This window comes from Phaenicophaeus curvirostris, chromosome Z (genome assembly GCF_032191515.1).
Source record: "Phaenicophaeus curvirostris isolate KB17595 chromosome Z, BPBGC_Pcur_1.0, whole genome shotgun sequence".
Lineage (NCBI taxonomy): Eukaryota > Metazoa > Chordata > Aves > Cuculiformes > Cuculidae > Phaenicophaeus > Phaenicophaeus curvirostris.
In genome coordinates, this window is record NC_091431.1 from 62,103,709 (window position 1) to 62,127,805 (window position 24,097).

The following is a 24,097-nucleotide window of genomic DNA, read 5'->3' on the forward strand; positions in this document are numbered from 1 at the left end:
TCTAGTCGTTAAGTCAGTATGTGAAAGTATATGTCTTAAAACAGTGTTGATTTTACTACTGAAAAATGGATGTTAAGCGCCTATAAATCTAACTTAGTAAATAGGCATACTAGAATTAAAGGATGAACTAAACATTCTTTTTAAAACACAATTTTGAAAAAACTTGAGTTATTCCATAAACAACTATTTGAATTACTTGTTCCTTATACTTACCTGGTGTTGAAATTGGAAAATATAAGGAAAATTTTAATAAATTGGACTTAACAGCTGTCAAGAAATGATGAATTTGTGAAAATTATTTGCTAAAATTAAATATGGCTTTTGAAGACAGAGACTGTAGTTCGAAATGTGGCTGTGATACTGAATCAGTGACCCTGGGGACTCACAGGACTATCATCCTGCTCTGATTTTTAGCACTTGCTCTAATTTTCTTCTCCCTGGAATATCTGCTTTATAAATTTATAACTTGTACATTTGATTTTAGAGCTCTTCCCAATTTTGTTTGAACTGTAAATGGAGTTATGAAAATAGAATAACAGTTGCAGATTGTGTTACATCGTCTGCCTTGTGGTTGGAACAGTTCTGTGTTTTTCATTCCAGTGGTTAAGAGTGAAAGCCTGGAGCTTGGGGGAGATGGTTTTATTTCCTTTTTTTACTATGGTCTTCTACCATGAATTGTACCCATTCTTACTGTGCAGATTATACTTTATATGTGATATTTTACAAAAGCTTACATTTCCTTAATCAAGTTTTAGCAATTACTTCCTAGTAAAAACTTTTAACGTTCATGTTCCTGCCTATTTGACTGCAGAACATTGCTCATTCTCACCTAGCAGATTTGGGGACATATATTTATGTCAAGTAAACCACTAATAATACTCAGGCAGTGGAAAGGTATGATTAGCTCTGAATTGCAGCAGTGGCAGAAGTAGAAATTTTTCTTCTCCTCTGCTGCTCATCACCTGCTAAGAGAAGCTGCAGTTTTGTAGGCAAAAATGTTTATGAAGCACTACCTGATCTGTGTTAGACAAAAATAATGTTGTTCCTTTCAAACCTTCTGTTTAAGTTAACCTGAATTTTGGGCTGAAAACTGTTTTAGGATTTGAGCTGTTCTTAAGTGATCTGTCATACTTCCAGTCCTTAGCCATTCCCAAGCTCAGTATGTGCCTTTGGCTTCGTTAAGATGAGTAGGATTATGCATCTTTCATTTATACGGCCAGCTACATAAGGCAAGCACTTTGAAGTTTCCCAGCTTCTGCTGATTAATACCAAAACATTATGGTTACTTCTTAGGGTTTTTCCCCACCCCCATGAGAAGTAGTAAGTGATAAAATACTGAAAACCAGAAGGAACTTTACAACTGTGTTTACTTTGTGGAAAATAATTTCTGGATTTGAAATATTCATTTGGAATCCGTTTCATAGAAGGTTTATCCTACTGTTAGCTTCTGAGAGATTCTTTATACCTTTTTAAATTTAAAAATGTATTGAAATAATGAAGAGGAAAAAGATACACAGATATTCTTACAGGGATTTCTATCTTTCAAAAATAAACATGCTTAAATTTAGCAATTGAATAGCATCATTTTATAAGGAAAATATAAAGCAGGGTAGTACAGCCTCATTAAATAATGACAGAATTAGTTTTGAGCAGATTAAAATCATATATCTGTTAGCTTTTTAAATTCTGCTAAATTTCACTAGGGTAGGGATTGAGTTCCTTCCAACCCAAACCATTCTGTTATTCTATATGCTTTAATGGATTCTCTCTCCGTCTGATTCATAGTCCATTGTTTCAGAATCTCAGTCGTCCTTTGCAATACCCAAGTACCTTAGAATCTGAATGCAGTATTGACTCAGTGTAGCATTCATCCAAGCAGTTAAACCACTATAGGCAAAACTTGAAATCTCATGATGAAGTGTATAGTGGTTAGGAGCAGAATATTGTTTAGAGGCATACAGCTGTGGAAGAAACCTGCTTGTGGGTCTAAATACAGAGTCTGCAATTTCAGTAGGGGTTTGTCTTAAGAGCAGGATCTACAAGGTAGTATCCTCATCGATTTTGCCAGTGATGATTCAAACTGTTTTCCAAAACAGCAGTATAGTCACATTTTTGATGCATAGGATAAATCATGTTTTACCTATTAATTGCTGTGGCTGTTCTGTCAAATATAAATTTGAGTGGTCTCGGAGTGCACTCAACTTGGGTGTGCTGTTGACCTCCTGTGGTTTTGTTGTTTTGAGCTACTGTTTCCAAGACATGGTGATGCGTTACTCATATTGCTATGACTCATCTAAGTAGCATGAAAACTCATAGCTGACAGTAAACATGAAAAAAAAAACCTTCACTGTAAGTTAGTCAGTCTGGCCTAGCATAAGTACAAATTTGTCCTAATATTAAATCATACCCTCAGAGTGTCTGCTATTCCCATTCATAGACTATTATAGAAAAAATTTTGAGAGTTGACCTATAGATGGTTAACAGGCGAAGTATGCTCCGTGTGTTTGTGTATATATAACAACTATTATGTTTAAGTATAAAAAATATATGCATATTATATATGAGATACATTTTGTATTTTTCATATTATATTTGCCTCATTCCAGGCATTTACATGATATAAAAATCCATTGCTATTTTAGAGAAATATAATGATGTGTGGCCAAAAGCAGATTTGTGTTCTATTACTGGTTGCCTACCAGGTTCTACTACAATAACATGCATACTAATTGTTACACACAAACATATGACAGTTCATTGGCCTTGTCAGGAATTCAGTCATCTACAAAATTCACTGCATTTTGACCAGAATCTTTGACCTACTTAATGCTGTTTGAAGGTGAAATGAGAAGGTAGTGGCAAAATTTTCCCTTTAAACCAGACATTTATAACTGAGTAAATACCCAAACCATTGAGACCAGCTGAACAGTATTTTCTTTATAGCAGCCTCCATGACTTTTTCCCCCCCCTTCTAAACATGTATCAATCGAACCTTACTTTTACAAGGGTTTTTTTTTTTCCCCTTGACTAAATAAACCTCATGTCTCAGCCTTCATGAGCATGTGTTCTAGCTGCCTTGTACATTTTTCTGCTCTACTTTTTCCAGTTTCTCTGCTCTTAAAATGGGGTGCCCAAAACTTTATTCTTTGTGCAATTTTGAGAGCAGACTGTGGAGTTGTAAAAAAAGTCTAAGTTTCAAATATAATGCAGTCCTATTAATATTTCCAATTTTTTTTTCTTCCCTGAAATGACATCACATTAACTCATTTAGTTTACAGTTTACTGTAACTTACCGATCTTGCTTTCCTTTTGAAAATTTTTTTTGTAATTAACTTGATGAACATTGTTTTCTGGACATCTGGTATTTCTCTGCTGAACTCCTTTTGCTTTTTGTGTCTATTAATGTGTGGTATCCCAAAGGATATGATATGCTGATGCTTTTATTTGATTGAATTGCCACACAGAATTCGGTCACTTCTTTAAAATCACTGAAACATTTTGAATTCTAATATTGTTGTCTGTCTTCTAAATTCTTCTCTAGCTGGAAATCCTGGAAGCACACTACCATGTGTAAGTGTTGCAAAGAAAGCCAGTACATAAGTAGTGATGGCCCATTGGAATGAAAGTAAAATAATAGCTAAAATAGCTGATCTGCTTCTTACTTTTTTTAGCCAATTTTGTCTATTCATTCTCTGAGAAATACTTCACACATATGCATTGACAACATCAACCACTTAGATAAAAATTATCATAGAATCATAGAATAACCAGGTTGGAAGAGACCCACCAGATCATTGAGTCCAACCATTCCTATCAAACACTAAACCATGCCCCTTAGCACCTCGTCCACCCGTGCCTTAAACACCTCCAGGGAAGGTGACTCAACCACCTCCCTGGGCAGCCTGTTCCAGTGCCCAATGACCCTTTCTGTGAAAAATTTTTTCCCAATGTCCAGCCTAAATCTCCCCTGGCGGAGCTTGAGGCCATTTCCTCTTGTCCTGTCCCTTGTCACTTGGGAGAAGAGGCCAGCACCCTCCTCTCTACAACCTCCTTTCAGGTAGTTATAGAGAGCACTTTCTGAGATTTGTACTCACACAGCGGTTAAACTGACTGAATACAATATAACAAAGTGGTTAAAGACTGAATTTTGAGAAAAGGTCAAGTTTCTTGCTACATCAGTGAGGGTTTGCACAGTGGGAGCACATTTATGCAGGAAAAAAGTTGTACTGAGGTGCTAATAACCACACTGCATGTGTTTGGTAGGAGTGGTTACTGACAACTCGACTAGAGCTAGTCCAGTGAACTGAATGCTCTTTAGCAATTGCAGCCAGCTAGGTGTGTTCTTGAAACATGTCATCTGCTTTAGTTTCATTTCAGGACCGCACAGAAACAAACCAGTGGTAAGTGTAATGATAGGAGACTTGCTTCAGAAATGTAATAGTGTACACAGTAGCAGTTTTCTCAAAAATGTTTTTACGTACATCAGAATTATAATTCTGTGGGCTTTCTTTTTTGAGTAGGAAAAGACTGTTGAGGACAATCTGGTGTGTTAAATTAGGACTGCTCATTTATGTCTGAGATAGAATGATGGGGAGGGGTTTAGCTGTATAAATGATGAGCCTGAACAACTATTGATGTACTTGTCTGAAACTGAACAATGAACTGTTTTTACTCACTATCTTCTCACACTGTTTTGCTCACACTCTGCCAGCCAATTTTTACAGTTCACAAGATGTCAATAGAAATGCTAAAGCAGCAGTGGTGGCCTTAGGCAATCCACAACATGGCATAAAAATAGATTGATGCTAGGAAGTGACATACTGTCATAACCAGTTAATGCACCAATTGTCTAGTTTTATTATCACTTACATTTGAAAGGTGGGGGAAAAGAGGTTATGTAATAATTTTCCTTATGTTTTATAATCAGCTTTGGTTAGAGATACTGAAGAGAAAGGCAAAATCCAAAATATTTCGGTCGACTTGGATTATCTGATCCTAAATATGAAGATGATCCAGGACAATTCAATAATATGTCCAGTTAATGACTTTGGATTTCAACATTATTACTATGCATTTTTCTCACAGTATGAAAAATAATTTCTTAATGTAATGAGAGCCTCAGAAGAATATGTTCTTCTTGAGCGTAAAACTAAGCATTGTTTACATTTAAACCATCAAGTTAATAAGTTTACTTAAAACCAGGGTTTCTGTGCAACATGCTGGTTTTTTCAGATGGAGGTGAGCAGAATGGGAGTATGGAACATGTTAAATATTGCAACTCACAGTAGCTTTAATGTAACTGTTTTAGTTTATGATAAATTCCTTGCTTTTAGCTGTAAATACATACGAAGAACATGCCAGAGGGGTTTATGTGTTTTAATACTTTCAGAGCAGGGGTATTTACTAGTTAGCACAAACTCTTCCTGAATTCCTCGCTGAGGAGAAACTTAATACCGTGCTGGCTCAGAACTGAACACATGCCTATTTTGAGAAGATAGTACAAAGTGCAAAGCTATTGCAATCAGTATTAGTCACTTGAGCTTTTGGGAGTGCTTGTGAAAGTGCGTTGGGATTTGGATGTGATAGCAAAGTATTTTATAAGTTTAGCTAGGAGTAGTAAATGAAATCACTAGAAATTTTTTTTGTTGCTTTTGCAAAGAACAGCACCAACTTTGCTTAGAGAAGACTTCGTCAAGAGGCTAGAACATTGCCACGCTCTAGATTGGTCCTTTGAGATTGGTCTAGTACTTAAAAACTGCACCTGTAAATCTTCACTCTTGTGTTCAAAATGGATAGGTTTGGTTGAACTATTCAGAATTTGTGACAGCCTATAGGTGTCTGTGTGCATGAATTCAGCCTTTGCAGTGATTTTTTCAAAGGTTCAAGATCTATGGTTCAGTCTGCAGACCTGGCATGGGCCATTTATGGGACAGGTCAGTTATGGGACACTCACCATTGGGAGTGCCTTCTGATTTTTTTATATGCTTGTGGTGCTGTGGCAAAACCTGACAGTGGACCATCAGTGTCAATCTTTGCTTCAAAACTCTCACCTGAACTCTCTTTTTGAATGCAGATCTGCTTTGACTTCTTTAGTCCTTCATCTTTGCTCAGGTTACCAACTGGCCAACTAGGGGCTCTTCTGAAAAGAGCTTAGAGGCAGCAAGAGGAGCAATCTGAAGATGAAAAACTGACTAGTAGGCAATTTACACAGTTGTGCAAGCTTTTCTCTAATATGATAGGCCGTGGACTTGTGTGTCTGGTGTGTATAGAAACAGAATACTGAAGTTCTCATGGGACTCTGAAGTTAGTATGGTTCCCTTTGCTGTGGATAAAATTCCTCAGGTGTTTTTTGAAAGCATTTCATCTACAGTTTGACATAATCACTTTTAAAGAGTTATATTTAATAGATGTTTTCTTTTATTTTCAGCTTCTTTGTAATGCTGGCCATGCTGAAGAAAAGCTAGGGTTTACATATGACAGCATCATAATATGGTAAGTAGTAAGGAGCACTAAAGCAAGGCTAGGGTACCTTATTTAACTGCACCTAGAACAATTAAACTTCATACTTTGGAGCTAGAATACTGTATTTCTACTGTGTCTCGAATTTCATAGTGCAAACATATGCCTTAAAAATACTTTAATGAGTAAATAAGAAGTCCGTTCTTTTCTTTTTAGGCAATGAGTGGGAAAAGCCTTGAAGTTAAAGTCTGGATTTCTTTATTATGTTCCTCATAGATGTAAAAATACCTTTAAATTCCTCAATACTTGCAGAAAGCACTTAACTTTTAATAAAAATTTGCACCTATAGAATTTAGAGTGTATTCTAGATGTAGAATCAGGATTTAAAGGTAAACCTTTTATGTTAATTTGGTGTCAAATTCCTTGAGTATTTACTTTGAAGTGGAATTCTATATTTTGTTACCATTTCTGACAGTCAAAAGTAACTACGTGCCTATTTTCAGAATTTCTATGTTTTGATACAGACATTTCTAAATTTGTCCTGAGGCTCAGCATTGGTGGCAGAAACAACTGTGATCTAGTATTTAGTGTGATTTTGTGTTCTTTCAACTTAGTTACCAGACTTAGGAAAGCAAGCTTAGAAAAGCTAGCCAATCTTCATATAAAATGTTGGAAAAAATTGTGTAATTTCTTGTGGTGATATTGTAAGTTGTTTTCTTAAATGGAACTGATTTTCCTTGCTAGAACTAAAAAGTGAAAAAAATGCTAGTATATTTTTTCTGAGTGCATATTTTGCTGTCAGCTTTAGTAGGTTTTCATCTTATTCGTTATTTATGATAGCGCTTTATGATGGGACTAAGCATTACTTAAGAGTATAATTTCAGAATTTTTTACCAAGTATTTTTAAATATAAATCTTAAAAGGCAATGCAAACATTAGTGTTTGCTTTCATAGGAAGAATTTTGCAGAAAGATGGGCTAGTAAAAAAATAATTACAGGTATTAATAAGAAAGAGATGAAAATGTTCTTATCAGACATGTGAAGAAAAATAGTCACATACTTAATGGCTTCAAAAAAAAATAGACATGTAGAAGAAAAGTGGTCTTGGTTAGTGTCGTTCTTGTGTCTGTCCTATGTTTCCTGTGTTGGCTGTAATATATAAGAAGCAAATATTTTGTGCATGTATGTATGTTATTCTGCTGTAGTGATAATTTTAGTTTTGAGTGATAATTCAAGCATTTGAGTGATAACTCAAGAATATCACTCAAATGCTCGCGTTTTATCAAACAGAATTGTGCTGGTTGGTGGTTCTTCAAAATTATTTATAGGATGGATTATTTTAATAAAATATCAATTTCTCAGGCAGATTTAAAATTTTGCCCTACAGTGAATATCCTTTCTTATTTGATTCTTCGTGAGTTCCACTAGGCTCTTTATCAGTCGGAATGTTTATCAGCCTTAATGCTGTGTTAGGAAGTTATTTTTGTTTCTGTAGTGGTACTTGAAATACCAAGGCAAGTAGTATTGCATTTACTTTTTCTCTTAGGCACTCATGATGTCTTTTTGGCACTTTCAGCCACAGATGCACATGGACTGTGCATATTAAAATAATTGTCTTGATCTGATGCCTATTTTAGAACCATATATTACGGGTTTGTAACACAGCATTTTGTCTTAGTGTGCATTAAGTCACAGCTAACAATCTGGAATTTTCTCCACCATCTTGTTAACTATGCATACAGATACTTTTTAAATTCTCTTGAACTTTCTCATAACCTCATCCTATTCTCATTAACATAAACTACGTTGCCCTCTGTACTTCTGCCTTGATGCTTTCTCCAAATCAAGAATTGTATACTCAGTAGTGCCAACAAATGGAGATTGTGAACCTGGATAGAAGTGTCAGGATAGAAATTTTACTTTCATGTATGCTGTTTGAATTATTTTTTTTTTTTGAGATTTTGATTTGTTAAGTGACTTTTCATCACTTTATATATGTCTTTGTATTCCTTAATACAGTCATTAGCGACACCTCATGCCTATTTATACAGAACGGTAATAATTCCTTTTCAAAAGATTAGTAGAATATAGTTTGTGTATATTAGTACTGTGTGTTTCACATAGCTAACCAGTTTTATATTAAGGTGATTTTTTTTTTTCTTAAGATCATGAACAGTTCTCTGGATGTCCTTTGGAATCCTTTTTGAACAGACTAATGTTTATTGCCTTTTCTCCATCTTGGCCACTGCCGTTTATAACAGTGCTAGAAAATATATGCAAATGGCTCATGTTAAGGATCCTTCTAAATACTCGAGTGTGGAGATTGGTGGGCCACTTATAGTACTTGCTGGTATATTTCCTCCAGTTATTCCATCATTTTCAGTTCTTAGACTAACTCATATTTTGTATAAGGAGAAAGGCTTTAGGATAGGAGTCTTGATGAGATCCCTAAAGTATTGACATAGTATGTAGAAAATGCTTGTTTCTGTCATACCAGTGTTGGTCTCTTAGTTGCTTCATTCTTTCTCCTCTTCATTTTGAGTTATCCACAGTTCAACTTTAGTTTTTCAAGTTTTTTTCTTGTGATGCAGCTGAGAAGTCAGAACATGTAGACACATACAGACACACATGGGTTTTCTTATATATTTTCTTTTCTGCCTGCTGTGACATGTCTTCATTTTCTTTGTGAGATCAGGTTTCTATCAGGTTTTTTGCAGTTTAGTCATTGACTGCTAAGTTATTTTGTTTACCTTTTGTTTTTAATGAAGAGGTGTTTGTTCAGCCTTGTGCAGTTCTATGTCATTGCTTTCATTGGACCTTTATGTATTTTTGTGGCCTTTATCTTAGGTCTGTATCTTTCCGGTTAGTTATATATTTTCATTGCTTTCTTACTGTTTACAGACAGTGACACATCCTTTTTTTGGTATGTTCTGCATTTGGAAATTGAGTGCTTGATAGTGTTGTCCTTTGCAGAGATTTCACTGTTGCCAATTCTTAAATTGACTTCCGTCTACAAATTAAGAATATCTTCCTCTCATTAATAGTAGAACAAGCTTTCAAAGCATTGATTGCTTTTGAGAAAGTATTTGTCTAAAGATTATTTTGGCCTGCCATTCAAGAAGTACAAAAGTAATGTACTTTACTTGATGAGCAGAAGAAAATTCAGATTCAGTATTTGGCTGTCCTAATCCAGATATGTCATGCATAGCAACAACACTGTTTTATTGAGTAATGGGTAACTTCTGCACTAAATGGAAACTCTGCTGAAGTGTCTTAAACTGGCATATCCAAATCAGTTGTAAACTGTGAGGTCAAAGTAGAAATAGAAAAATACCACTGAGTAGAACTGATTCTTACGTACTCGTCTGTCACACATCTCTGCAAGTTTACAAAAGTAGAGACAAAATTTATGATCTAAAGAATATATGTTACCTGCTTAGCACAGTTGAAGTGTAACTTCTGTACTTTTCTTTAATGGCTTTGGAAATAAATCTCCTCTACTGCGGGTTTTTTAGTGGAAGAGTTTGTCTGAATCTCATAGTATTGAGAATCTGTTTCTTACTTGTTTCTAGCCTACAATAAATGGAATCAGTGGACAGTTTATGTGAAGAATCACATTTTATATTGCAGCAAAGGTGTCCTTCCTGAATGAATTCCCTACTTGGTGCTGAAAATAACGTTAAGTTCATCTTTGTATGCAGCATTGTGGCCTTTCTGCATTATCTAAATAACAAGCAGATTCCTGTTATATTAGTTACTTTTACTTAGGCTGATTAATCTCCAGAAGGATTCAGAACAGTTTTGGCATTGGCTAGCAGATTGGAATGCTGATTACTTTGTGTGATGATGCTAGAGTAAAAAAAAAAGAAAATAAAGCAAGCCATTTGTTTAGGTAGAAATTCAGTCTGACTGAAGTATTTGCATTCTTAGATGTCCACTAAAGGAATCCTACTAAAATGCTCCACTGGGGGCGGGGCGTGGTTTACCTCACTTTGTGATCAAGGAAAAGGGGCAGATCTTTTGAGGACCTTCAAAAGTGTGTCTATTAATACTTCCAGTTTCCATCTCTGGAGGCCTTCAGTATCTCATTTCTTTTTACCTAGATAGTGAATTTAGGAAATTACATTATGATAATAGTTATATTTAGGAAAGCTCACCTTGATGTGAGCAAAATGCTTTCAAAATTTGTCTACAGAGAAATATGCTTTGGTTATGTGGTAAATTGAAGTCTGTAGAAATGTGTTGTGTGGGGCTGCCTAAGTTATGACTCTCTCATATTTCATGTAAACATCGCATGGTGCCGTAACACCTTATATGAGTTGCATAAATTACTTAAAGTGCAAATTTGTCTCTGTTTGGTGTCAAGGCATTGTTTTGAGGGCTCATGCTTATGGATTGGCAGTGTAGCTGAGGAGGAGATGTTCCCTACCTGTTAATTTTCTTGAACTAATACTGTGCTTAGCTATTTCCTCAAATAAGTCGTATATGGGTCTTGGTTATATATCATTTTGTGGATATACAGGCTGTTATTTTGGGGTGGGAAAATGGTTTGTGGCTTTTTCAGATTACTATGTCGTCTGTGTCTGCTGTCAGGGTGAAGGTTTGCTTTTTAGACTGTACACATGGTTATCTCAAAGACAGAAGATTAGTGCAGAAACTTTATTTTTTAAAATCAGGCTTCTTTATTTGAAAGACTATAGAGTAGCCTCTTGTCAAATAGTAAAGTTACGTGTCAATAGTAAAGCAGCCTGCTGCTGAATAATTGTTTGTCTCCGTTGTTTTCTTCCTTGTAGTCTGAGGTTAGCTTTACTAAATGAAGCAAAAGAGGTGCGAGCAGCAGGATTGCGAGCCCTCCGCTATCTCATTCGAGACTCCAATATTCTCCAGAAGGTGCTAAAACTGAAAGTGGATTACTTGATAGCCAGGTAATTTTTCTTTTCCTTTTGTAAACTGTACAATTGTAAATCACTTGCTTTTTCATGGTTGAGACTGGTAAGAAAAGTTGTTTTCTTATCCTCTTACATTCTTGATACATAGTTTTATAAAAGCCATTTATCTTCAAAATGAATAACATCTTTTAGAAATAGAAAGATAACACATTACACCAGCTAATCCATATAAAATGCCATCTTATACGTGACATGTGGTGAGTAATCTAAAACAATTCTGTGTTTTTCAGTCGTAAATGCTGTTAGTGATAAATTAATCTGCAGTGTTATTAGAAGGTTGAACTATCACTGATTTTCATGTCTCAAATTATTTTATGGGAGTTGTTCTGATTCTTGTTATCATAGTGTTTGGGGCCTCTAGTACAAAGTCAGGGCTAAAAAGTAGTTCATGCCCAATTATTTATAATCTAAGTATAACCCGTGGCACAATAGAAGAATACCAAAGGGCAAACTCACAATGACATAGTAAGATCAGCATGATGATTTGATGTAAATATTAGCATTTCTAGTGCTTTCTTGTTGAAATCTTTTTGGATTTATTATACTGGTACAGATATGTGTCTTGTATATATACACATAAACAGTTTTAGCATGCTGTTTAATTTTGTTGGAACAAAAGGACTTTTCTGATCTGAGAAGACACACGAAATATGTTGATGTGAAACATTACTCATATTCATGTTTAGTCTTGTTTGAAATGTCACGTGCAGCTGGCTCTGAAAATTGTTTGTTGAAGCTGTTACATCGTACCATTGCATATCTGAGAAATTCTAGTGATTTAATTATAATGAAGATAAATGGGAAGAAAAGTATAAACTGAAGCTAATTGACCAATCGTGATTAGTGTGCTTGCTGAAAGGCAGAATTTTTAAACAATCAGTTGTGATATTCTTTCTTCTGTTTATTCAATTGAATATACTAATGCGAGATGGTAACAGTTAACGTGAAAGTTAGTGTTGTTATAAATAAAATGTGTTTTTTAACTTATTTTAGGTGCATTGACATACAGCAGAGTAATGAAGTAGAAAGAACGCAAGCACTTCGATTAGTCAGAAAGGTAAAATCTATTACATGTTGTCTTATCAGCTATGCCTGTCATAGTTGGCTGTCTCCTGATTTTCTCCATCAGCAGGGGCTTTTTTATCCAGTCTCTTAATACCTTACCTTAATTTACCATGTGAGAAGCCATTGCAGCTCATAATTTAAAAGGGAGAAGAAAGGGGTAGTGCTGAGACTTGTTGTGATCTTTGTATTTTACACTGAGAATCTCTTGTGGGCTAGAAAAGTCCTACAACTTTTCCTTTGATAGGGGTCATTCTGGACAAGACTTCAGAAAAACTTATCAAATGATGCATGCAAAGGTATAAGAACCATATTATTAAGTACTATCTAATGATTTAACTTTTATCGTATAGTGTGTTTAAGCATGTGCGAATCAAGGCTGGAAAACTTTCTGCCATTTGAAAAATGAGGCACTGAAGTGGCGTGCTGCCATTGATAAATGAATTGAAGAGATGCTTCTAGCCCTATTGCTTTATCCATAGACTTTGAAGCTATCAGTTCTTTTCTCAGATGCACAATAAGACATAGTCAGTGGTGGTTACTGTAATGTGGATGGATGGATATGAGATGTTTGAAGCTGCGATAGCTGTGTTTTCAAGTTCATCCTAGAGAAGTTGTCATTAAGAGTTACTGAAGTTTTTTTGGGGGGGCAACATAGTATACTGTCTTTGTACTGGGCTTTTACTGTTCTTTATGGTGGTTCTATTCTTCTGTTTCTACTGAGCTTCTTAGGGAAAACTACCAAAGACTCAAAGTTTGAAGTAGCTGGAAGAATGGTTCTCTAGGAGCACTGCTTGTGTTTATTCTATTTTTGTGATTTTTTATATATCTATATATGTCTATCTATATATATCTATCTAATTTGGTTGGAAATCTGGAAGTTTGGTATGCAGTTTTTTTCTCGTAACAAGTGTGGTTGGCTTTTGTCTTAGAGAAGAGACAGTATGCTTGATCAGCAATTGCACCAAAAAGAGTTCTTAAATTTAAACACCAACACCACTCCCAAAGCCAAACAAACTGAAAACACAGACATTAAGGAATGAATCTTTGAAGAAAGCATAGCTTATAAAAAGTCTGTGATAACAAGCTTTAAAAAATGAGCTTCAAAATAGAGCCAGAAGAACTGAAATCAGAAGATGAAATGGAAACACGTAATTAACTAGTCTCGTTTGGGTCAGAAATTCGTCCTCATTATTCCTGGACTCTTCATCATTTCCTAGTTGAGCAGACTTCTGTCTTGCTTGAATCAAACAAGAGGAAGCAAGAGGAATAAGTCTGTGAGTTTGATTTGAAAAAATTATCCCAACAGATAAGCATTAAAAAAATCACATGGCTGGCCGCCAGTGCTTTTTTTCCTCTGGTCCTTTATATGGTCCTTTATATATGTGGGATGTACATGCATGGAATGTACATCTTGTACGGAGAAGCTGGTGATTTCTTAGTGATGAGAGCTAAGTCAGTGAAAGATGGTTCCTAACATCTTTTGATACCAAGAATATCCTTGTTTCTTAAAAGACATTGTCAGACAAACAAAAAGCCATCCAACCTGGCTACTAGTAAAGTTAACACCTTTTCCATGTTCTGTATGGGCTACAGCAGGTGAGTGTGCATTGGCATAGAGCAGTCAGTACTTCAGAAACTCCCGCAAGGGATACTATGACATGTGTCCTGGATGTGTTTTTGTTGCCCTCCTCTTGCTTTTCTCCCATCTCTCAACGTGTTGGGCTTGGTGATTTGATACCAGGATTCTTAAAAGATTTTATAAAGGTCTGGAATAGAAAAATGAATCACAAATAAAACAATCTGAGTTTATTCCTTTGTACAGGAGGTAGTTCACTGTGATTCATGGAAGAGAACTGAACTATGTTCTGCGAACATAACAGAACTATTGTTTTCAGAGTCTGGGTGTAATTCTTTAACATCATCTTTGATAACAAAAATTCCTATATAAAAACGGCACAGATACAAAACTTCCAAATTAAAACATTTTCTTTCTTCTCTTCCTTTTCGTAGACCAGAACAAAATACAAAATCAGTGCTGTTAGGTGTATTTATAAAAGGCACTTAATGATAAACTTATTTTAAAAGTGCAGTTTAAAATAGTATAGGAAAAGAAAAACAAAACCAACTTTAAATATTTTAAACTTGGTTTCTAATTTTCATTTTATGAAGACTTTAAATGCTCAGCCTCTTTTGACTGTAATCACTTCTACGTTTCCTAGTTAGAGCTTTGCAATTCAGCAGCATCTTCAGCCAAGAAAAGGATGGTGTTAAGTTGCTTTAGAAAGTGTTTTTCCATCTAGTAAAAGTCATAAGACTAATGTTTTATTAATATTTTACTAGATAGGATTTTTTTTGTTTTTCAAAGCAGTTAGGTACAATATGAAACACCTTCCTCCTTCTCCTCTTTTAAAGGAATCTTTAAAGTCCAAATTTATAGTCTTTGCCTATTTCATTGTAGCTGCATGTAAGTAGCCTTGCATCACCTGTACTTGGTCTTTAGAGTTGCATTTCAACACCTAGTGCAGAGTGAAAGCAAATAAAAATTTGTATTCTACTATTGTAGTTGGGATTTGATATTATAAGAAATAAATTTTTAGTTCTTCTGTCTTAAACCCAAAGAAAACAGTGAATCAAAACAGCTTTAAGAGTCTTGTGTCCTCAGCTAAGCACATGTCAATATCAGTAGAAAAAGAGTTTATGATTTTGTAGAGAGGATACTTAAATGCATTCTTTTGCTAATTCTTGTTGCTTCATGCTGTTGTGAAAGTGAAAGACTGTGTGGGTGGGGAAGTGTGTTGTTGTTCTGGTTTTTTTTTTTTGAGTCCTATCTTAAAAGCTTCCTGTTCTGTGGGTGACAACATTGTGTATGGCAAGGTGTTTCTGAAAAACACTTATTCAAAATAAACTTCTTAAAATGTTCCAATATATTTGTCATAATAGTTGATCTTCTCTCATTTAAACCCCTCTGTAAAGAAGGTGAAACAATTAGTTCCTTTTGTATGAGCAAATAGATATAAAGCATTGAAAGCAGCTGTAAAAAAGGATAAAGGACAACATTTTGAAAAAATAATGAAGATAAGCCTGCTTGTTTTAGAAACAAAAGGGCTAGTCAGCCATAGCAGTTGAAGTCTTATTTAAGGGAGGGCAGTGTGTGGTTGATATTGGTTGGGTGTTTTGAAGTGGGATAATTGCCTTTAATGTCTGCACAGGGTCTTGCTCTTTAAATCTGGTGTAAATTCTACTTGTCATAAATGAACAGCTGAGGATTCCTATGGTGCAGGACCTCTTCAGTTGTGTAAATGAGTATTGGCTATTAAAATCTGTTCTGTTCCATCTCAAATTTATTGTTTTTTTTTTTTAATTGAAGTAGGACTTGATTAATGGATGCAGGTCTCATTTTCATCTTTGCTTTTCAGCTTAAAATGTGTAAGGTGCATTTAAGGACAGGAGATGGGGTTGGAGCGTGTTGAGTCTTGTGCCATAGCTGTGTAACTTACGATGAAGTTGAATTACTCTGCAGTTCTAGGAAGATGAAGTACTATGCAAGACGATATAGGAATGTTATTGACAACTGCCTTCCAAATACTACAGCAGCTTCTTCTGTGGACTGTCATTTTTAGTAGTCTGTAGCAATCTAAGGATCTGTCTGCAAAACAGGAGATTTTAATCTGAGCAATCAGATAGGTATTAAACAATCTGCTGTAGTAGGGATCAATCTTCTAGAATACCACATAATCTGCTCTGTGGCATTGGATAGATTCTTTGTCGATAAAAGGAAAAACTTGAACAAAATACAGAAAGGGTAGCCATAGTTCTCTCTGCAACAGTAAACTTGTCAACCCTGTTTTAAGTAAAAAAAAATGAATTAGGAAGTGAATGATAAAGTACATTGACAAAAGAAAATATCAAGTACAAAATTACTTTTGAGTATTCACCAGAAACAATGAAGTCATATATAGAGTGGTCTGTCTGGTTATATCTAGGAAAGGGAATGCTGGTGAATCTGAGTATATTAGAGAAATACAATGAAGAAACCAGAAGGATTTTTTTCATTTTTGACAGATGATCACTGTGAATGCCTCATTGTTCCCCAGTTCCATTACTAATTCTTTGATAGCAGTTGGAAATGATGGTCTTCAAGAACGAGACAGGATGGTTCGAGCATGTATAGCCATTATCTGTGAGCTAGGTAAGATAACTGAAAGCTGTCTTATTCTCTTCACATTAAGTAAATTTTATTCAAATTAAGGGTGTTTGTTTAATAATTAATTAGAATTTGAATGTTAGTAATGTCAGTTTCGTGGATTTTTAGTCATTGATTTGATACAAAACAAAATCATTTCAACTTAAAGCCTCTGAAGGGATGTACCTAAAGATTTTGGGTGCTGTTCTTTCCTTTAAGATGTGCTGGTTATTTTGTTTACCTTAAAAATGCTTCACTGCTGCAGCTGATGTTTCTACAACTAATGAGCTGAAAGTAGGGAGAATTCCGTACATGTAATGCTGGCAAATATACAAGAGTTCAGAGAACAAGAGAACCTATTTCTTCAAAAATTTTTACCGTGGGTACTGTGGTTAGCTGGCTTCTGGTAGTCAGTATTTGTGTCCATGTAAAAGCTGTCTGGACAGTGGGTTATAGTATGTGGGTGGTGATTTTTAAAAGTTTTTTCAAAATCGATCAATAAAAGCTTCAGCAGTGTTTTTTGAGATACAAACTTTTTTTCTACAGAAGTGAAGAGTCTGATACTCTTTTATAACCTAATCTAAGGATTTTATCCATATTGGTCTAGTCAAGCACAAAATCTCTTTGCAGGCAAATCCTGAAGTTACTGTATAGAAAATTGGTTGGAAATAAGTTGGGAAGTTGCTGCACAGTGGTGACTGACCAGTGGTTTTGCTCATGGTAAATTAATCCATGATCTCAGTTTATTGCTAGTATTAGTCAGTTCCATTAAAAGCTTTACATGTGCCTTAGCAGATCAGGAACACAAAGATACATGTACTAAAGAGATAACAGGTTTGTCAAAATGGAATCTGTGAAATGTTTTCTTTCCTGTCACTGGCCAAATTGATGTTTTTTCTTTATTTAGCACTTCAGAATCCCGAGGTGGTGGCTCTTCGGGGTGGTTTAAGTACCATCTTGAAAAATGTGATTGATTGTCAGCTAAGCCGAATAAATGAGGCTCTAATAACTACAGTTTTGCACCTCATTAATCATCCAAAGACCCGACAGTATGTGCGAGCAGATGTAGAATTAGAGGTGGGTTCAGTTTTATTTTTTTAGCGATGGAAATTAAACATGTTTGTTAATTAAAAATGTTTTATTTTCATCTCATATTTCAACCTCTGTGTTAGTAAAAAAATGTTTAAAATACAACATTTTTGGCTAAGAGCATAGTGATTTATAAAGCAGGAATAACATGACAGGTTGGAGTGGGACTGAGGAAAGGGCAAGACCCATTTACGTGTATTTACATGTGAAAGTAATGCATGTCTTTCTTTTGTTTAGCGAATTTTAGCTCCTTACACAGATTTTCACTACAGGCATAATCCAGACACAGCAGAAGGACAACTCAAGTAAGTGTTACTCCTGCTACTTGTGATACCAGTTGTGTTCATGGTATTGGAATAAAACTATTTTTCTTTCCAAAGTGAAAATAAAGCAATGACCCAGTATTAAACTACTTAAAGATGAATACAGTAGGTTAGAATGCAATTTCCTGTTATACTGTTAAGTAATTAACATCTAAAGGGCTTATTTAGCCTGGAGAACATTAGGGGACACCCTCCCCTGAATAGCGGCCTTTCTAATAAGTTGTTACTAAAAAGTTGTAAGATAAGATGTTATTAAAAAGTTGTAGCCAGAGCCCTCCATGGTGGTGGAATGTGGGAGGACAGGAAGCAACAGAGAAATTGAAATGAGAGATGTGAACTTCATACAAGGGGAGAAGTCAGGAGCAGAGGTCCCGCAACCTTCATATTTAAGACCTTCTAGGAGCCAGGTGGATAAAGCCTCGAATATAACCTGGTCTTATCTCAGAACTGACAGCTTCTTTGTGAAGAAGTTTAGATTAGTGATCTTCGGCGATTGTTTGTTTCTAAGTGGAATTCAGGTTTTTTTTAATTATCAAACAGTATTACATGCTTAGGTCTGGGTAGCTGCATGAGATCCAAATCTTTAGGTCTCTGCTGTGGACTCTTGTCAGTGGAAGTGCAGAGTGATTCACCTGATGCAGGTGTTTACTTTGTGATGCTATCCTCCTGCCATGGAAACTCCTCTGAAAAAGGAAATATAGCAATATTTTAAAAGTCTAAGTTTCATGTGTGTATATAAACACTGCATAAATACATAGACACACATATATGCCTAACGTAAAAGTTTTCATTTACTCTGAATTTTGGCCACCATCTGAAATCTCAGTTAACTACTTCGTACTTGCTTTGTTAGTAACGCTGTTTAATAGTAATTAACTGTATTGTTGTACTTGTTCTAATGACAGGGAAGACAGAGAAGCACGGTTCCTAGCTAGTAAAATGGGAATAGTGGCAGCATTTCGATCATGGGCAGGTAAGATTGTTTGTTTGAAGCTGGATGATTGGAAAATTTTACTTTCTATTTTAAAAGAGTGTTTGTTTAAACAGAGAATGCATCTCATTTTGTGTCTAATTTTTACCAATACCTTCCTACATTGCTGCTAAGACATGTGTATAGGATACCTTGTAAATTGTACCATGATGTTATTACTTCAAGCTTGATGGAGGAGAGGATGGTTGAAAATAACATTATATCGTAAGGAATCTCCTTTGACATTGTTATGGGATGGTAAATAAGAAAAGTTTTTACCTGTGTGAAGAGATATCAACAGAGTAGTTTTATTAGCTATACTAAAGCACATGGAGAACATGGAGGTGATTAATGGCAGCCAGCATGGCTTCACCAGGGTCAAATCCTGGATGACCAGCTTAGTGACTTTCTATGATGGGGTGACTGCAGCAGTGGACACAGGTAAACCAACAGATGTGATCTGTCTAGACTTCTGTAAATCCTTTGACATGGGCCCCACAACATCCTTCTCTCTAAATTGGAGAGGTATGGTTTTGATGGGTGGATGGTACAGCAGATAAGAAACTGGTTGGAGGGTCATATTCAGAGAGTAGGGGTCAATGGCTCAAAGTCTAGATGGAGATCTGTGACCAGTGGTGCCCCTCAGGGGTCCATACTGGGACCAGCGCTGTTTAATAAATTCATCAATGATATTGACAGTGAGATTGAGTGCACCCTCAGCAGATTTTCAGATGACACTAAGCTGAGTGGTGTAGTTGCCGCACCAGAAGGACAGTATGTCATCCAGAGGGACCTGGACAGGCTAGAGAAGTGGGCCTGTGAGAAATTCAAGAGGTTCAACAAGGCCAAGTGTGAGGTCCTACATCTGAGTTGGGGCAACCCCCGTTACAGTACATGATCGGGGGGCAACATGGCTGAGAGCAGTCCTGTAGAGAAGGACTTGGGGGTGCTGGTTGACGAAAAGCTTGACATGACCTGGCAATGTGCACTCAACGGCCCAGAAGGCCAACCATATCCTGGACTGCATCAAAAGAAGTGTGGCCAGCAGGTTGAGGAAAGTGATTCTGCCCCTCTGTTCCTCACTTGTGAGACCTCATCTGGAGTATTGTGTCCAGTTCTGGAATCCTCAATGTAAGAAGGATATGGAACTGTTGGAATGGGTCCAGAGGAGGGCTACAAAGATGATCTGAGGGATGGAGCATGTTCTCTATGAGGACAGGCTGAAAGAGATGGTCTTGTCCAGCCTGGATAAGAGAAGGCTCTGAGGAGATCTTATAGCAACCTTCCAGTACCTGAAAGGAGCCTACAAGAAAGCTGGAAAGGGACTATTCATAAAGGCTTGTGGTGATAGGGCAAGGGGAACGGATAGAAACTGGAGAAGGGCAGATTTAGACTAGACATTAGGAAGAATTTCTTCACCATGAGAGCAGTGAACAGGTTGCCAGAGGAAGTTGTGGCTGCCCCATTCCTGGAGGTGTTTAAGGCCAGGTTGGATGGGGCCTGGGATAACCTGATCTAGTGGGATGTCCCTCCCAGTGGCAGAGGTGTTGGAACTAGGTGATCTTTAAGGTCCCTTCCACCCTTATCTGTTCTATGATTCTGTTAGCACCTGCTTTTTACCAGCTCTTCCGCCATAGCTGGAGGGAAATTGCACATGAAAAGTCACAAACTGTCCACGTAGAAGACATTTCTGAATTGAAAAAGCATTTTTTTTTTATTTTTCGAAGTCCTTTCCCTGCAATATTGCAATATATGAAATTAAGAAGAAGGGAAGATTCAGATTAAGGGAAGATTCAGACTGCGTAGACAGCCTTTTTCATTGTAAGACTGTTTGCTTTATTTTTTGTTTTGACAGTGATCGTTAGGCTTAATTCAATATCCATGTATCCTTCAGGAGTTTATCAAATTTATATTCACTTGTGTAATGAGGAAGTTTGTGACAACTTTCAAACTTTTAGGCAGCGGTTTCTGATAGGAGTGTTGCTGCCTTTCCCCTTACTTAGATGCTTAGAACTAGTAGCCTGAAAGTTCAAGTGACTGAAGAAACAATTGTCTTGGAATATATTACTTGCCATGGCTCTTTCACTGTTACACATTCATTGGTTTTATATTGCTTGTTATGTTGGAGACTAACACCTTCAATAATTTTAGTACAAAAATGTCCTTACACAGTCAACTGCTGTATGTACGTGGCTGCCTTATGCTCTTGGAAGAGGCACCTAAAGTGCGGAATGTATTTAAATGCCCTTTGTCTGTGGCAACACATGTGTATCTTAAGTTTTTGTAACATGGAATTTTTGAAACTGAGAACTCTTTTTCAAGTTCACATAGAGCACACATCATTAAAGTTAAATTTGTATTAATGAAAATCAATAGATGAGTAGGTGATATTTTTCATATTTTAGCAATTTTTAACAAATCATGGTCTTGGTTTATTTATCATATGTAAGACAAAGAATCCAGATTTACACACCTTTTGTTCATTTAAAGTTGCATTTTGGAGAAACTTGTTTGTTTGCTAGATAACATGTTTCTGTAAGTTTTAATTTATTCTGTGAAGTATGAGGCGATCAAGGAAATGAGCAAGGTTACTGTCTTTGCAGCCACATTGCTAATGAAGAAATTATGTGTAATTGAGGTTGAATGTCAGTTTTAGCTTTAGGTGTTATTCTATAGCATTTACACTGTGTAACACATTTACACATTAATTTACACATTAATTTACACATTAATTTACACATTAATTTACACATTAATTTACACATTAATTTACACATTAATTTACACATTAATTTACACATTAATTTACACATTAATTTACACATTAATTTACACATTAATTTACACATTAATTTACACATTAATTTACACATTAATTTACACATTAATTTACACATTAATTTACACATTAATTTACACAGTGTAAATTTGTGTAACAGTGTAAATTTACACTGTGTAACAGTGTAAAAGGACCAAATTATAAGAGAGGCTCTGAGATTTTATGCAAGGTTAAATTTACTGTGTTGAAACTTCTGGAGATGAGCACTGGTAATTTGGGAAACGATGGTTTCAAATGGTGCATGGGCTGTTATCCCAAGGATGTTTAAACTAGTTGCTTAGAATTCACTTTAGATTAGAAGGCTATGAATGATTTTTAGGTTAAGATACAGCTTTTGATCTTTTTATAGCTTCTCACAGCTCTAACAGTTTTGTCTTTTCATTCTGACATTTCTTCCATGTAAATATTGTTTTTGCAGATCATTTGAAAATACTGTTCACAATAAAAAAAGGCAAAATCTATGGATTTAATGAAAAGAAAAAACAAGTACTGTGATTAAAAAGTTTAAATATTGATTGGAAAGGTGATAACATTATAAAAGTGAAAATGTTTTATGATGGGTAATTTTTGTCATCAGTAACCTTCCTCAAACTGGAAATCAAATTTAATAGTGTGTCTAATGCTTTTTTTGTTTGGTGAGTAAACGTTATGTGCTTGATGTTTTCTAGGTATTATCAGCCTGTGCAAACCTGGAAACTCGGGGATTCAGTCTCTTATTGGGGTACTCTGTATACCAAATATGGAAATACGGGTAGGTGATAAATATTTAGTACTGATATAATTAACATTTTTAATATTTTTAATATTTTAACATTTTAGTAGTTTAAACAGACTCCAGTAATGATACCACTACCCTTGACATTATTTGACACCCAGGGTTGAGCCTGTAATTCCATTTTAAAATTCCTGTGAGAATGGAGGCACACCCTATATGTCTGAGAAGGGGGAATGGAGGAGAGAAAAATATGTAAATTAATTTATACTCTGTCATAAGTCAAAGCAAGTTCACTTTGAGTTACAAGTTTAAAACACAATCGAGTTGAATCTGAGATAAATAAAAATGTTTCTTCCCAATTACCTGTTAAGCCAACAAGTTGATGGTGGCAGCACTTACTGTTCTGAAAATGTGTAGTCCAAGTAGCCTGAGTTTCTGTGGAATTCATACTGACAATAAGGCACAGTTTTAAAGTAAACAACTCCCTTCCCTACTTCTGGTGATAATTTCAGTTTATGAAAATAAATACGTTACCAAAAAAGGAAACACTGAAACAAATATACCAATTGTAGTACTCAGAAATCTCAACTTTGATTTTAATAGTGAACAGAAGGACAATTTTCTGTAAAATTACTGTTGTGTGTGTATTGTTTTTTTTTTTCTGTTGGTAGCGAGGGCTACTTGAAGTTCTCTATGATATCTTTCGCCTTCCTCTACCTGTTATTGCAGAAGAATTTATTGAGGCACTTCTCAGTGTAGGTAAGTATTTAGAACCAGTTCAGGTAAGAATTCTGTCTATTAAGCTCTTCTTCAAATTTGAACTTTTCACTGTCTCCTTTATATTGTAAATTACATCAATTTTAACTGTTTATCACTGACTTGATTGAATGCTATGAAGTTTGTTTAAAATTCTTTATCAACTGTCAAGTGTTCTAAGTTTGATAAAAGACCAGCAGTGGAGCATAATGGAGGATTTATACAAAAGACTGTTCAAACACACTACAAATTAGACTACTTTGGAGAGTTAGAAGCATTAGTAATGTTGAGAAGTTATTAAAGTCTTTTCTAGCAGACTTTTACTTTTCCTACAGCAAGTGTATGCTTCTTGATGTCTCTGTATTTAGGAGAGTTGTGATTTTATCTTTAGAGCTATGCCATTCTAAACCCAAGAGTATCTTCTGCTTTGTCTCACAGCGCAAAAGTTTGAGCACAAAAGGAACAAGTTTCAAACTTCCGTTTGTTCTCTTCTCTAAACTCTGGTTGTAAATGTTCTGTCATGCAGTTGATTATAAAAGCTTAATCTGTGTTTCATGTTAATAAGTGAATAATATAGATGTACGTGTTAAAATTGTAGGAGTTACAGTGTTTGCTGTTTAATGTGTTCTATGATTTGAAATATCATTATTTTGGTTGATACTTAGACACAGTCTTTCTCCTAGCTTTGAAGTTAGCTTTGTTTTGTTCAGGAGTGTGGGTTAGATGATTTGTCAGAGATCCCTTCTGAC

At 35.6% G+C, this 24,097-nt stretch overlaps 1 protein-coding gene across 2 annotated transcripts in view; it reads left to right on the forward strand.

The window, feature by feature from the left end:
• The window catches only part of RICTOR (RPTOR independent companion of MTOR complex 2), an 82,964-nt gene that overhangs the window by 19,758 nt on the left and 39,109 nt on the right, over window positions 1–24,097 (forward strand). For both annotated transcript variants that reach the window (XM_069880072.1, XM_069880074.1), the window contains exons 4-12: window positions 6,428–6,492; window positions 11,253–11,384; window positions 12,402–12,465; window positions 16,536–16,662; window positions 17,564–17,733; window positions 17,983–18,050; window positions 18,974–19,041; window positions 22,546–22,628; window positions 23,264–23,351. In XM_069880072.1, coding sequence (XP_069736173.1) covers window positions 6,428–6,492; window positions 11,253–11,384; window positions 12,402–12,465; window positions 16,536–16,662; window positions 17,564–17,733; window positions 17,983–18,050; window positions 18,974–19,041; window positions 22,546–22,628; window positions 23,264–23,351 — 865 coding nt within the window. The remainder of the gene's footprint in view (window positions 1–6,427; window positions 6,493–11,252; window positions 11,385–12,401; window positions 12,466–16,535; window positions 16,663–17,563; window positions 17,734–17,982; window positions 18,051–18,973; window positions 19,042–22,545; window positions 22,629–23,263; window positions 23,352–24,097) is intronic.